The sequence below is a fragment of the Phyllostomus discolor genome, chromosome 2, assembly GCF_004126475.2.
Source record: "Phyllostomus discolor isolate MPI-MPIP mPhyDis1 chromosome 2, mPhyDis1.pri.v3, whole genome shotgun sequence".
Taxonomy (NCBI): Eukaryota; Metazoa; Chordata; class Mammalia; order Chiroptera; family Phyllostomidae; genus Phyllostomus; species Phyllostomus discolor.
Window position 1 is genome coordinate 88,990,323 of NC_040904.2, and position 16,338 is coordinate 89,006,660.

Here is a 16,338-nt window from a genome sequence, read left to right on the forward strand (position 1 = left end):
AATTTAGTGTGTTCTATTCTTTCTTGTCTCCTTTGTAAAATTTGGTTCTATTCTTAATTGCCTTCGCTTGTTGCTATTATTTTCTTTCTTCTTGTATTTAAACACTGATAATTACTTTCCAACACTATAATTTCACCCACTTGGATTTTGTATAATTGCAGTACACTTACCTTTTCCAGTTAGGTAATGAAGAATTTTTCTTTATTTCTGTAGTATCGCTGCACAGCTCCTGTTTTTCTTCAAAAGACCGTAGACAAAATGAAGACAGTCACTTTTGATGATCACATAATAAACTGAAAGAAGTGTTACTGGTTCATTAACTACTTACACAATTTGGCTTTGTATTCAAACATCCTTTTGTGAAACTGCATCAATACACTCTCAAGGCAATTTATAATAACATTTTATCATCTTTTTAAGGATGCTTATTTTCTGCTATTGTTGTACATGGGGTTACTTGATTAGGACTGTTCAGATTCCCTTCTCTCACCACCCTTTCTCCCTATAGTATACTTATTTATTCCATTCTGAATTCAGGTTCAAAAACATCTTAACAGATCTCAATCTAAAACCTGTTTTCAGTAGAGAATCTAACCTTAAGACAGGAAGAGATCTAGAGTTATCTAGTCAGTCATGTCACTCAGAGAATCTCACAATTGTAGGTTCAGAGAGTACCATTATAATTTGCAAATGGATTCTACAACTATAGACCTGATATGAATCCTCAGCACATTATGAAGTAAAATTCAATGTAAAGGGTAATATACCTCTACTATTGGGTCTTTCAGTCAGGGTGGCAGTACTGGGGACACTGTTCTCAGGCAGGAAGTATCTCTTTATCCCTTCAAAACATGCAGTTGGTAGATCTCTACTCACCCCTCCTCCCACTGCCATAATGACAAGTTTAATATTTTAAAATCCAAACTGGTGCTGCCAAACTTCTGATCTATGTTCCACGTAAGATATGTCACATAGTCATATTGAGAACAACTCAAACATAGCTAATATATATAAACTGAACTTTTTTTTACCTTTTTTCATAAGAGAATCTTCTTTTTTTTCTTGTTTCAATAAAACATTCTTGTCACACTGATCTAAAATCTGAAAAACAAGCACTTTATTTAGAGCTGTACAAAAATATTGAACATATTATAGGTTGCGAAAATGACCTTGAACATCAATGCCCACATCAGAGGATGGACCACAGCATTGCCAGGACTACAGTGTTACATGCATGCTATGAAGGGAGGCAGTCAAACATAGTGTAGAAAATTATACTGGCGGGCATCACAGGGATGATTGCATTACAACTGTCATATTTACCTCTATCACTTCTTTAAAGGGATGTTCACATTCTACCAATCTTTGTACATATACTTTCAAAAATGCATATCTCACATAGGTGTAACCATGACTGTAACAAATGAGCCAAGTATTTGATTCACCAGGACCAACAAAGGAGTCTGTCTGCTGTTTTGAAGAGACGTATCACACCTCTGAATGCTACAGAGCAGACACAGGGTATGAACTCAACAGCAGTACAATGAAAACATTGAGGAGGATGGAGCCTGGGGTGTGAGGCCCCAAAGCATAATGGGGAAAAATGTGGGGATGGGGACAGGAAGCATTCCTGGAATGTTGAGGGGAGGGACCTGTCTTTTGACAGAATCATAGTAAACCTGTCTAAAAGGAGTTACAGAGCCTTAACGTGTTGAGTCCAGGAGCCAGAAGTGTTTGTTGGTGGCACTTGAGAGTGAGAGGGGTGTGTGTGTGTGTGTGTGTGTGTGTGTGAGAGAGATATTGGAAGTGGGAGGGAACAAGGGGTTGGGAGAGTTGGGGGTTGCCATTTGGCAGCCAGGTCATCACTTTGGGAATCCTGTAAGATCCATCCCATAAGGTTCATACAAAACCAACTTACATGTTGGGAATGTATTTCTTTAGGTGAGAGTGTTATGTTAGTTTATGTCCTTCAGGAAAACAGACCCAGAAGGCTCCCCATATTATGTATTTTGTAAATCTGTGAGAAGGTCAGGGAATGGGCTATAGAAAAGGAAAGTGGCAATGGTAGAGGTAAGGCAAAAGCTCCTGTCTGCTCCTTGATCTGAAGACCTGTGAACACACACCATGACAGCCATGTTCCCCATTCCCGTTACCTAGGGGAAGGTGTGGAGCTGTCAGTTTCTGGAGCTTGCCCACTGTGCATATATTTACCTTTCACTCTTTCTCCACCATGCTAAACAAAATGTGGGGGAGAGAGGCTACCAAGCTTCCTCTTCTCCCCTCTTGGGAAACACAGCCATATATCTTACATGGCATTCTGGAAACTGTGCTCTGTGAGAGAGCAGGTGAAGTGGGCACACTTGTGGCTTAACAACAAAAGAACCACAAAGCTGGCTGACAGCACCATTTTCTATTTTACCCAAATCAAGGGAAAGAAAAGCCTTGTGGGCTAAGGCAAATGAATAAAACTGTTTCTAAGCTACTTTTGTCCATAACAAAATATTTTTGTACTTATACTGTAAATGAATTCATGCTCTAGAAAGAAAAAGTGTACATATTTTTAAGAGTTTATTTTGCAAAATGATGTTAAAATATTATGTCTTATTTATTTCTGGTATATCATGAAATTTAGTTCTTATGATGTGTTAATACATGAGAAATCTACATACTTTGTTAAGAGTTTCTAGCTTTGAACTAAATATTTTTTTGACCAGTTTATAAGCAGCATGGGCTATTTCCCACAACAGCTGGCAGCAAACACAAGATAAGCTTACAAGAGGAACTATATAAATGCCTTAAGTTAAAACCACTTTGTTATCATCCATGATGATCCTGCTCAGGACGTTCATTTCCTTTGGTGAAATCTTTCTTATGAAAAACAGACAAGATGCAAGTAGCCAAGATCAATAAAAATGACAGTACTCCCAGCAGGGAACTTCTCTTGGTGGTGCTATTAACACAGTCTCATAAAATTACTTTTGCATTTTATTGTTTAGTTCTCTGCTCTGAGCTCTGCCTCTTGAATGCTGTTTTTATGAGGATCAGATATATCCCTTCACCCCCAAAATGTTGCTTATACAAAGCTTTACCATCTCTATTGCAAGAGCAATTTCCTTCTTTTCCTTTTCAGTATTTTCTTTATTCTTTGGCATAGAAATGTTTACAGACTTTCAATAAATAATTCACAGCCTACAGTTTTCCTTTTAAATAACACCATGTAAATATCAGTTCCTAGGATGCTCCCTTCTATTACAATGTACTTGTAGCTTTGAAGGTCTGAATTTTTTCATGCTGAGACAAGAATATAAGCAGTTAGTTATCTTTTCAATGACACTATTTGTGTATATTGCTACTATTACAAAGCTCTTTCACATTACTCCATTTCATTACAAAAATGCTCTCCAGTAATTTAGGCTTAACTCCATTTCATACTCTGCAGTTTAGGGATATGCTTTTTCTAAGATTTTTACCTCCCACACTGTAAATGAGATTATAGTTAAGTCTTAACATGGGGTTTTCGATACCTTAATTAAAAGTGTGTTAATAAGGAGCAGAGAGGGATTTGTCAGTTCCCCAAGGGACGCAATGGATCGGCACTATAACACAAACTCAATTTTGTGAATTATCTACTTAAGAGGGTAAATACATCATACATAAGTTAGAGAAAGGAAAAAGAACATACACAGTCAGCTAAATAACCCTTAGTTGATTCAACTGTTGTTAAGAAAATTTAAAAAACTGATTGATATCACTTCATCTGGTTTCTTTCTTTGATTTCTTTGTCCCTCAACTTCTACCCCAAGCATATATTACCATCAAAGACCCACAGAATCTACCAGACAAGTAAATGCCTTCCTGGCGATCTCTACGGCCCTTTCTGTTTTCACTCTTCCACAGTTAACATTACGTTCTAGGCTCCTCCCTTTCATTCATTCATTTATTCAATAAAATCGATCCCCAGTATAGGTCAGACACTGTTACAGTGAAGAGACAAAGTCCTGCCTTTTTGGCGCTTATTTTCTATCAAGGGGAAAATAAAAGATAATGAAATCAATAAAAAAAGATAGTTATGTAATATAATATCAAGTAATGTAAATTCTGTGAAAAAAATAACACAGGTAAAAGAAAGCTACACCATTACTGAGCCCAGTTGCCTCTCCAGCCTTCACTGTTCTCATTCCACACCCTCCATTTCTTCTCTCCACCCACTCTTCCACAAGCATCCAGGGACCCCTGGATTATTATTTTATAATAATTTCAATCTTTCAGTTACTAGACCCCACCACCAAGGTCTTTAAGATATTTGCTGCTGGTTTGTTTGTACCCTATTTTTTTTCTAGCCTTTCCTCAAACATCCCATCAGGCCTTTCTTGCCCCCCCCTACACAAAATTGAACCTCACCCTCACCACACCCAATACTGGCACTTCTTATCTGCTTCCTCTGCTTGATTTTGCTCCTTAGTACTTACCATTACCTACCATGCAACATATTTTATTTATTTGTCTTGTCTATTGTCTCATTTTTCCCACTACAATAGAAGCATTATGAGGAAGGGAGTATTGTCTATTTTTTTCATGCCACATCACTAGTGTCTAGGATGGTAACTGATACTTAATATGCTCCTAGAATAATAATAATAGTTTCTACTCTTTCCAGTACTGCTCCATTATCACATTTTCATAACACAAAGAATCAATTCTTTAAACAAAATGTCCATGATTAAATATTCTTTGTCAATATTCCTAAAGCTTCTGACTGCTTACTACCTCAAGTACAAACTCTTTGTTTGGCTTTCATCTGGCTTTCAAAGTTCTTCTCAACATGATTCTAAGTTGTCTAGACACAACCCCCCACCCCCCCACTCCCCAACACACAGGGACACTCTCTAGTTCTCCCTTTTCTTCCATAAGCAATTTCACTCTCTCAGTTTTCATTCTTTACTCCCATCTACTGGCCCACCCAGCAGAGGCTGAATTTGCTCTTAGAATTATAGAAGGGGGTTTTACAAATATTTCTCATAACACAAAAATAATTATTTCCATCCTGCCACCAATCATCCCACTCATTCTCGTAACAGCCTTAAGCGTAGGTAATATTATTCTCATTTTACAGATAAGAAAATGGAAGATTGTACAGCATAGAGAATATAGTTAATAATACTGCAATAACTATGTATGGTGCCGAGTGGGCACTGGAAATATCAGGGGGACCACTTTGTAAAGTATATGATCGTCAACCCCTATGCTGTACACTTGAAACTAATACAAAATACTATTGAATGTAAACTGTAATTAGAGAATAAAAATTTCTTTAACTCAACCTCGCTAAAGACTTACATATAAAAGGCAAAATGATAAAACCAAATATAAAGAAAGAAAACAGAAGATCAAAAGTTGATACCACTGACAAGTGGCACGCAGATCTGAATTTGAGCCTAGACCGGTCTGTCAGGGTGTGGAACTTGTCTGCTTTCCATAACATAACATACTGCTATCTTGTGTTTTTGTAAATTTGTCTTCCAATTTGCCTTCTCTTTAAAGGAGAAGGTCTTATATTTTATTTTTTTTTTGGTGTCCCTTAAAATCTCTAACATAGTATTGCTGAATAAACTTGTCTTAATTGGTGCATGATTGCTGGTAGTTCACACACTGGCACTTGAATATTTAAATTCATTATAAGTCCCCACGAGATTTTCCTTTAGGACAGGGATTGTATTACATATGGATTTTGTCTATCTGTGAGTCTATTGGCAAGTTAATGACTGATGCTATGGAGTATGAGGACAAACCACTTTTCCTCCAGAGTTTCTTGGGCAACTTGGTTTGCACCTTGTAAAGAGGCTGGCTCTCCTCATGAAATTTCTGATACTGTGAGCAACAACCACAGCACCATACAGATTCACATGGAGAAAATGGTAACATCACCAACCAGGAAAACTGCCTGAGAATTGGCCTGTTTTGAAATTAAGACAGCTTCAACCATCTGAAATCATGTTATTGCAATGCCAATGCAGTTTCCCATTAAAAATCTGTTACAGGAATCAGAAGAATTGTGTTTATTTAGGGTGAATATAGCTGGCCTAGGCATTAGGTAGACAGGTTGCTTGCTTTTCTTTTTTACCTTCTTTTAGGTTACTGAGACATTTTGTCACTTTCATGGTCATATAGTATTGATGCCAAAACAGAATTACTTGGAATTATTGTTTTTGGTTTTTGTTGTGGTTGTTATGTTTCTTTGGCCACCACAGAGCATACACCTAGATGCTGAAAACTCATCATCTCTTCTGTACGTTCTTCAGCTTTTATCAAATACTGTGGAGGCCCTATCAGTGGACCCAAGGGCTTGAAGTGGGTTGATGCTTTTCTTGAGCCAGAATCAGCCCCTTTTGAAAGATGCCCAAAGGGCTAACCAGGTGTAGTTGGTGAAGGACTTGCCTCAGTTCTGTGACAGGAAGATGGCTCCATCCACTCATTCTTTTATTCATGTATCTTTCTTGAACCCCAGAAAGTGCCCACTTTGGATTAGACACTAGAGGTTACATCTTTCATAGGAAATAATAGAGATCCATCACCAAACTCTTAAATACATCTGTCAATTGTAATCTGGCTGTGAAGTTGTTAAAAATGTCTTCAGATTGAGAAAATAAATTCATCTGCCAGTCTGTTCTCACGGACAAGTGAAAGCCAAAAAAAGACCTGAATGACCACAAATGACATAAGGTCTACAGTAAGTCTGACCAAAAATTCACTGTGCTTCCTGATTAGTAAACAGGCAAGTCTAACCTCACCCTAAAGAATGACACCATAGATATCTTTCACTGTCTCAGCAATCTTAGTGTGCCACTGACATTCAGAGCAGTAACTGAAAGATTAAAATTATTATAAAATGTGAAAAAACAACAAATACCACCATTTAGGGAAAAAAGTAATTGTTGCTTCACAGTAGAGTTAGGTGATTGGAATAACTTTAATTTGGTATATGTGGTCCACCAAGATGAATAAAAGCATACACATGTATACCAACCAGTGGTACTTTTACCACTCTAATTTGAGTCTCAGCAAATTATTCTCGCCCAACTTCTCTAACTTACTATTGGCACTGTTAATTTTCCTGCTGTTCCTGAATTTTCAGGCTTCCTTCAAATTAATCATTTGCTTTCTTGACCATCTGTTGGGGTCTGGCAACCTAATTTTGCCAGTCACCTCTCAGAGCACACCCCATACAATGTCTTGTCTGTAGAGTCGGTTCTCACATCTTATCTGAATACCTTCCTTAAGACTGCTTGCCTTTTGTTAGGATGCTTAGTGGTCTAGTCTCATCGCTTCATTTTTATTTTTCCTGCTTCTGTTAAGCATGGTACAGTGACAGCTGATCAGAATGCATCACCTTGAGGGGCACTGGGGTGACATGGACCTCATGTGCCAAATTTTGCCTGGAGTAAAGCTGAGCTGCCAATTTATCACATGGCAGTGCGCCAGCGTTTTTCATAGAACTCAGACAAATCCTTAATTACAACAGTACCACAGGGCACTGCTCCAGTAAAACAGAACTGTAGCAACCTCTCCTCGGAGACTAATTCCCCTGATGAAGGCTGGTGAATCTGTAAGAGGTGCTGGAAGGAAATTCTATTTCCTTCCCATCGGGGGCTAACTGAGACAAGTTTGAACTTTACATGTGGGTTTAGCAATGCCTGAGACAAAAATAGTTCAGACTATGCAGTATTTGTTAAAAGAGAGAGCAGGATGTGTGGTTTGAGTGTGGAAAATGAGAAATAATAGGATTTTCTGGAGACCAGAGGGGTGTATGGTAAGGTTATGACCACAAAGATATTACTAGAATGATTACCCTGGGCAAGGAGAAGACTCTCCTTGTCGGGAATCATCCCAAGGTGATGGTCTTAATGACCATTCTGTGATCTAGGTTAACTGGAAAGAGAAAAGAAGCCAGGTCCTGAGCAGAAAAGAACTTCACTGTATAGGTCATATTTAGGTAAGTGGAGAAATGGGCTAAAAGGAAGTTACCTTAATCTGAGCAAGAGGTACAATGGATTGATTTTCTTAAATTCAAGAATCTTGGCTGGAGAATGCTCAGATAAAGCTTTGAAAAACTGTCTAAGTCAAAATGTCGAATGTTAATCAATGCAGTATATGTCTGTACCTTAAAATCCTTACACCTGGGTAAAGTGTATTCCAACCTACATGTGTAGAATGGGCTGGCTGAATTGATGGAGGAGATGGGATATGGAAATGGACAATAAAGACAAAAATCATGACAAAAAGTGACTAAGAAAGTGGGAACAGCTGAGGTTCAAGGTGACCACTGCTGGCAGGGTGACCCTTTTCCTCATCTGTAAACTGAAATGAAAAGAGAACTTACTCTTCAGATTATTAAAAATATTAGATGAGATAATGCATGTGAAATACAGTACCTGAGTTTCATCATGGCTGCATAAAAAAGGAAAGGCTAACTCCACTAAAACTCCTGTGCATGTGCACACATGGCAGAATTTCAGAAAATGCAGTTTTACAGGGTCAGAGGTAATAAATCCAGATTGCTCTAGTTACCCTGCAATGGTGGAGGGACTGCAGCTGTGCTAACAAGGTTGTGAAAATTAACAAAAGACATCTTCTGCCATGCAGATTGATAGCCCCACACACATCATCTCAAAGGTTGACTGGGAGGCTGTCTAGGGCATTTTGATGAGGATTAAGATGCCCTTTAAAATCCTCATTATTTTCATGACAGATTTTAAAAATTTTTATTGAATTCACTGATGTGACATTGGTTAATAAAAGTATATAGGTTTCAGGGGTACAATTCTATAATACATCCTCAGTGTATTATATTGTGTGTTCACCACTCCATGCCAAGTCTCCTTCTGTCACCATTTATCCTATTTACCCTCCTCAACCTCCTCCCAACTCCTTTTCTCTCTGGTAAACACCATGCTATTGCCTATATCTATGAGGTTTTTTTTCTTTGCTTAATCCTTTCACCTTTTTCTCCCAGCTCCCCAACCCTCTTCTACTCTGACAGCTGTCAATTTGTTCTCTGTATCTATGAGTCTATTTCTATTTTGTCTGTTTGTTTATGTTGTTCATTAGATTCCACATGTAAGTGAAATCATTTGGTATTTGTTTTTCTCTGACTGGTTCATTTCACTTAGCATAATATACTCCAGGTCCACCCATGCTGTTGCAAAAGGTAAGATTTCCTTTTTTTACAGTTGAGTATTACTCCATTGTGTAAATGTACCACAGCTATTTTATTCACTCATCTACTGATGGACACTTGGGTTGCTTCCAAATCTTGGCAATTGTAAATAATGCTGCAATGATCACAGGTATGCATATATTATTTCAAATTAGTGTTTTGGGTTTCTTTGGATAAATTCCAAGAAGTGAAATTGTTGAGTCATAAGGCAGTTCCATTTTTAGTTTTTTGAGCAAAGTCCATACTGTTTTCCACAGTGGCTGCACCAGTCTGCAATCCTACCAACAATACACAGGGTTCCCCTTTCTCCACATCCTCACCAACACTTGTTTGTTGATTCATTGATGATAGCCATTCTGACAGGTATGAGATGATATCTCATCGTGGTTTTAATTTACATCAGGGGTGTCAAACTCATTTTTACCAGGGGCCACATCAGCCTCAAGGTTGCCTTAAAAGGGCCAAAATAATTTTAGGACTGTGTAAGTGTAACTACTCCTTAACTGTTAAGGAGTTGAAATTACATTCAGTCCTTGAAAGGCAACCAGTGATGGCCCCTGGTGAAATGAGTTTGACACCTCTGATTTACATATCTCTGATGATTACTGACATTGAACACCTTTTCATGTATTTCTTTTCTGTCTGTATGTCCTCTTTAAGTATCTATTTAGGTCCTTTGTCCATTTTTTAATTGGATTGTTTGGGATTTTTGGTGTTGAGTTTCATTAAGTTCTTTATGAATTTCGGATATTAACCCCTTATCAGATGTATAATTGGCGAATATGTTCTCCCTTTCAGTGGTTGTCATGACAGTATTTTTAACCTCAGGAAAATGGCTGGAGTTTTAATTGCACCCCACTAGAGGCTTCCAAAGCTCCAAATCACATGCAAGGTCTGGGCAAGAACATGCAGTACATGGACATTGAAAATTAATGGCCTGTGCTGGCTAAGCAGGCAAGCATAAAGTAGTATCAAAAAGGAAAAAATGCCACGGAAGTGACACCAACAAAGTATGCTCAAGCAGAAGCAACTGGAGGTAAGGAAAGTGAAGCCCAATACCACATGAATGATTTGGAACATGCTGAATGTGATACAAGGTGTAGAGCAAAGAGACAAACATTAAAAATGACTAGAAAGTGAGGGTTATCCTACTGGGAAAAGAAAAACAAAAATAAGTATTTTTTTTTACAAATAGCTTCAATAGGCTATAGGCCTTGGAGAAAAGGAACATGAAGAGCATTCAATCAAGGATTAGGGGGAGTGGGAAGAGGAAGATGTTATGAAAACAGATGAAACTGTTGTAACCCTGAGTCACAGCAGAAGAGGTAATTTTGGAGAATGAATGACAACATGGCTGAAATAATCAGCAATGGTCAGATTCAACATAAATCTGAAAAGTAATGAACATTCCATCATCTCACTTGAAATTGCACAACTGTCAGTCAGAGAGCCAGAGCAGAGTATGTCTGAATCTTGAAAGAAAGGGATATAACATTCCCTAATATGGAAAAAATCCTTTTAAAAGGCAGACTGACAAACACTACTAACACAGCAAAAAAAGAACTTACTGATCAGAATGGAGTTGCTCTCTGTACAAGGTGAAAAAATACACTCAGAAGAGCACAGGTCAGCACAGTGTGGGGGAGCTGGGCCCTCTCAGTGTCATGGTTGCACTGGTAACACCACCCCATCATCTCTTTGGGAGAGACAGATGCAGCAGGCTGTTTTGCTGGAAGCCTGTTGACTATTCAGGCATCTACCTCACCAGCAACTGTCAGATTGCAACTGGCTAGTCCATGTAGATTGGCATAAAGGGAAAGAATGCCCACGGCTTCCCACTGGACTTAAGCTATATTCATCTTTAAACAACTAAACTGCTGTTACAATCTCTTAAAACAGTCTCATGAGTTTGGATAATGGGTAATAATCATCCCTGTGAGTTGGACTTTCTTTGGTGTGCTGAACATGTATTTCTGAGCCTATTACACCTGAGAGCAAGACTCTGGGTCCGAGAAAATTCACCGAGACAATAAAAAACACCTGTTTGGGGGGGCAGGAAGTATCCTATGTGGTAGCTGATGGTTCTTCCTTAAGTGACAGCCTCTTGTAGCACCGTTAGCCCTGCGTGCCTTCCTTGTTTAAACGTGACACTTCCAGGGTCAGAATGAAAGTAGATGGCCCCCCCCCCCCCCCCCACACACACACAGGCACTGCAGTTAGATAAGGTAACTGGGAAGGAACCCAGGGGTGAAGAAGAATCATTTGTAATTTCTGAGTTTAAGAAAATACAGATAAATACTCAGAATTATTTCCGACTGGAAATTACTGCAACTATAGACAAAGAAGTTAATATGAAACTCTAGATAATCCCTATTTATCCAAATTAATTACACACCATGAGTTTCAAAACAGAGTTCCTGCTAGAATCACAGGGACACAAATAAATAATACCATACGTTCACACAAGTAACTTAGGAACCTCAGAAATGTTACATAAAAAGACAATTTTAATGTCAATGTCATACCTAATTTATGAAAAGCACTAGCTAAAAGCTGATGCACACCCTGGAAAGGTGACAGCACAATGGCTACATAAAACACACTATGACTTTGAAGGCTCTGAACATAGGCGGTGACTGGTGCTATTCACAGGTACAGACAGAACACATTTTGCTTCAAATAGGTAAATAAAGGTGGTACTATTTACAATAGTGGTTGCAGTTTTCTCTTTCTTTTTGGCCTCTGATTAAATTTTTATCCTCTTCCTTTAAAAATACTTTGGTGTTCCTTTTCTTCACGTCCTGGATTTAGTTGTCCCTTATTGTCAGTAAGGAGGTACTCTCCAGTTCCCTTTCACAAATCACTCCTAGTTCTTTTCACTGTCCTTCAGATGGCTTTGTAAGACAATTATAACTTATGGATGAAGTGATATGAATGAAGTAACGGGGGCAGGGAGGATGCAAATGAAACAAGACTGGCCATGAGTTGATCATTGCTAGAGATAAAAAACAGGCACATAGGAGTTGATTGTACTATGTTTGAAATTTCCCATAATAAGATACTTTTAAAATAAAAACAACTATTCTTATACCATTTACTTTATGACAATGATTTTCTGCTGAAGGGCATAGAAATTGGGCTAAAGGTAGAAGACTTCATTGGCTCATTTGCAATTGAAATCTAATCTACAATTCCAAATAGCTTTCTGAAGTGCCTCACCCAAACACATGTACTATAAGCCAGACCCTTTTCTAAATACTCTCATTACATTACCATGTCAAATGCAGCAACCATCTAGGTGACTATAGTTACTCTTATTTAAAGTTTAGCTGTAAGCTTCTTGGAAATAAAGGTAAATAGTGAACTAATAGTGAGTAATAAATTTCATGTTCTGATAAAAACATACCAAATAGAGTTTTCCTGATACTAAATTCTATTGTCTAAATGAACCTCTATTATAATACAAAGGACATGATATAACATAATGAACAGTGTCTTTAAGATAACTTCACAGGTGAAGTGTTTCTCATGTGGTCAGCCCTTGAGTCAATGCTTCCTGAACACCAAAGGTTTTCATACTTAGCTCAGTGAGGCAAAGCAACTCTTTCGGGATTGACGGTAGAACAGTCCAGATAAGTAGCTTTTTGATATCAACCATCAAGGAAGAGTCAGGGATACTAAATCAAGGGAAACAAATGGAAAGGATGTCCATATTTTCAAAATAGACTCTCTTTGCAGGGCTTTTTGACAGTGGCCTAATTTATGGCAATTTTTAATTTCACTTTCTGGTGAGAATTCATATTACAAATTACAGAAAGGTTCATATGATTTGGATTTGAGCATTCAGGTTTTGGGATGACCTTATAGTATGTGTGTGTGTGTGTATGTGTATATATATATATATGATTTATATGTGTTTACATAATGTTAAAGCTTTCACACCCTGATTACTATAATGAAAAGCATCATGAGCTAGCAGTCAGGAGGTACAAGCTACAGTTTTAGTTTTACTAGTTTGTGTGGCCTTGGGCAAGTAACTAATTTTCTGAGTTTTCTTTCTTCAACTAAAAACTAGATCATTCCATTAAATGTTTCACTTACTTTGAGATACTAATGTAAAATGCTTCTCAGATTCCTCTAATCTTTATGAATATGAATAAATCTCAAGGTGTCATTTAGTCAGTAAAGTTTATCTCACCAGGATTATATCTGGATTGCTGGTGCTGGTTTTGGCTTCAATCAAAGCCTTACATTCCTGCACCAGATTCTGATTCTGCTTCCGTTTCATTTCCCAAGAAGAGGCCTATAGCAAGGTATTAGCAAAAATATACAAGGATCAGTAGCAATCATTGGTATACATTAAATTATCTTCATTTACCCCCTATTAATTTCTGTACAGAAGCAGAATTCTGTCAGATAAACAGAAGAAATTCAATTTCTGATCTTTGTGCTCAAGAAGTATGACTTATAGATAAGCATATGTAAAGGTTGAATGATAACAGACAATTAAAAAAAGAGTATCATAAGACAAATTAAGTATGCAATGAATGGTATAGACTATGGTGCTCAAATGTGAACCAAAGGGCTTATATTATTTTACAAAGGACCTGCACAAATTATTGCCCATATCCGGAATAGACAATGTCTCATATGGATGTACACTTGTTCTTAATATTTATGTAGGTGTTGCTGGGGGGAATAAGAAGTGCATTGATTTCAAAATTTTTATGATGGCTTTCTCTTACTACGTAGTTCTTAACCAATGGATACTAGACATGCCTAGTAGTATGTGAGATATCTACAGCCATTCTTCTGATAATTGAAAGGATGTCCTGATAGTTGAATGGTGAGAAACTGTTAGAATGGGAAATTTATGATTCAAGGAAAGGTCTCTCTTTTTAAAAAAATTTTACTTATTTATTTTTAGACAGAAGGAGAGAAAGGAAGAAAGTGGGAAACATTAATGTGTGGTTGCCTCTCATGTACCCCCTACTGGGGACCTGGCCCACAACCTAAGCATGTGCCCTGACTGGGAATTGAACTTGTGACCCTTTGGTTCTCAGGCTAGCACTCAATCCACTGGGCCACACCAGCCAGGGAAAGGAAGGTCTCTTTTGATTAGGATGACTTGAGGCAGACTCTTAGCTTCTTGAGGGCAAGAATTTTGTCAATCTATGAGTCTTCAGTACCTGGCCCAGAGTAAATGCTTAACTATTTTGTTTGTTTAGTAGAATGAATTAACCAAGAACACTGGTGGAAAATTAAAAGAATAAAAAGTTGAAGATGTAGAAAATAATAAGTATTATTTTTAGTGGGAGCCCTGTTTTCAGGAAATGGAAGGAAAGTTGTTTGGGGGAAAAAAGTGGAATCTTCAGAGAAACACAGGATGTGATAAAAACAATTCTCTGGGAAGAATGGGTAATTCATTAATTACCTGTATTAACAAAGCTGAACTGTGGTGCAAATGAGCTAAATCGTTTACTAATTCCAGAGCCATTTTTATCAAGCTTTTGGAACACACGATAAGATTTACTCCAAGCACATCTGCCTTCCTAATTCCATCTACTTAGGCTAATATTAAAATTAATTACACTTCCTGCACCTTCTCTGATAGTGGTAATGTGTAGTGTTGTGTTTGCTAGACAGAATATTAAGAGTTTACTGCAAATAACCCTCAAGTAATTGGAAGTTGCTTCAATTGCAGTTTAAAACCTGATTAAATTCATTTTTCAACAGCTTATAAAAAATTACAGTCTCCAGATCTATCCACCTCACTTTTTAGCTTTTTTAAAGTACAGAATATCTTCTGAAGTGAAATTATTTTACCTTTCCAAGCTATAGCCAGTCTCCCTTCCTTCACCCTCCACTTGCTAATTATTCCATTCTAATCTTCTACCCTCTTCTCTCCAACAAAAACAATGAAATCCTTCTTGAGATCATCCCTATTACCTCTAAGTCATTAAGTCAATGGATGGTTTTGAGACTTTTAGCATCTCAATAGAATTCAACCTCTCTGACCATCTCACCTTAGATTGCATTTTATGCCCCCCCACCCCTTGGCTTTAATAATATAACAGATTCCTGATTTCCTCTCTGACCATTCTGGCAGTTCTTTCACTATCCCCTGTGTACACATCTTTGGACTGTAGCCATAAGATGCTAATATCCCTCAAGTTTCTACCTCCTTGTTCTTCACCTCTTACCCTTACTTCCCCCGTGGCATGTCCCCGTGGGAGTCTTGAACTGTGTAAGCTGAACTGGTGCTTCTCCTCAGAAGCCTAGCCACCTGGGATTCCCTATTTCAATGAATGGAATCACCATCCAACCAGGTTCAAGAGCCAGAGATTCTGTATTCATTCTTAACATTTCTCTCTGCTTCACCTTCCATAGCCTATATATCACAAAGGTGGGTTAGTGTTCCCTCCTCAAAACAACACAGAAGGAACAAAAGTATGTATTTTGCCATGTATAATGCATACATTTTTGCCCACATTTTTGAGGGAAAAATAAGGATGTGTATTTTACATGGGTAGTACCTGAAATATCTTTTATCTGTTCTTGTGTTTTGTAATTATTTTACAAATAATTACAAAACACAAGTGTTTTGTTTTAGCTACATAAAATTTCTTGTACCATATGTTCAAAAATAAATGCTAAAATTACTTTATAATACAAAAAACAAGTATCTAAATATAAATAAATAAGTAATTTAATTTAAAATTAAAACAATTTTTTTCCTGAAAGTCTGGACCAAAAACATGGGTGTGCATTATACACAGCAAAATATGGTATTCACTTCTCTCCACTCCTTCACTGTCACCCTAGCCCCCACTAGGCTGTTATTTCTCCATGTGACCACTATAATAATGGTAACCACTCCTCCTGCATTCGTTCCCATCTCGGCTAACACTTCTTCTATACCCAGCCAAAGCAATTTTTATAAAGGAAAATCTAATCATGCCACTTCTCTACTTGAAACTCTCCAATGGTTTCCCATTGCTTTGAGAATAAATGCAAAACCTCTTATCAAAGGCTATACATAAGGTCTGCAAGGTCTGGTCACTCCGTACTCATCTTACACCATCCCTTTCCCATCTCTCTGTCCATCATATAGCTCAGTTGTC

General features: G+C 37.7%; 1 protein-coding gene across 1 annotated transcript in view; it reads right to left on the reverse strand.

Annotated features, from left to right (window-relative positions):
* MORC1 (MORC family CW-type zinc finger 1) overlaps positions 1-16,338 on the reverse strand; it is a 157,987-nt gene that overhangs the window by 29,936 nt on the left and 111,713 nt on the right. Inside the window, 3 exon segments of the mRNA XM_028502395.2 lie at positions 171-237; positions 1,032-1,101; positions 13,413-13,517. Of these exon segments, the coding sequence (XP_028358196.1) occupies positions 171-237; positions 1,032-1,101; positions 13,413-13,517 (242 nt within the window).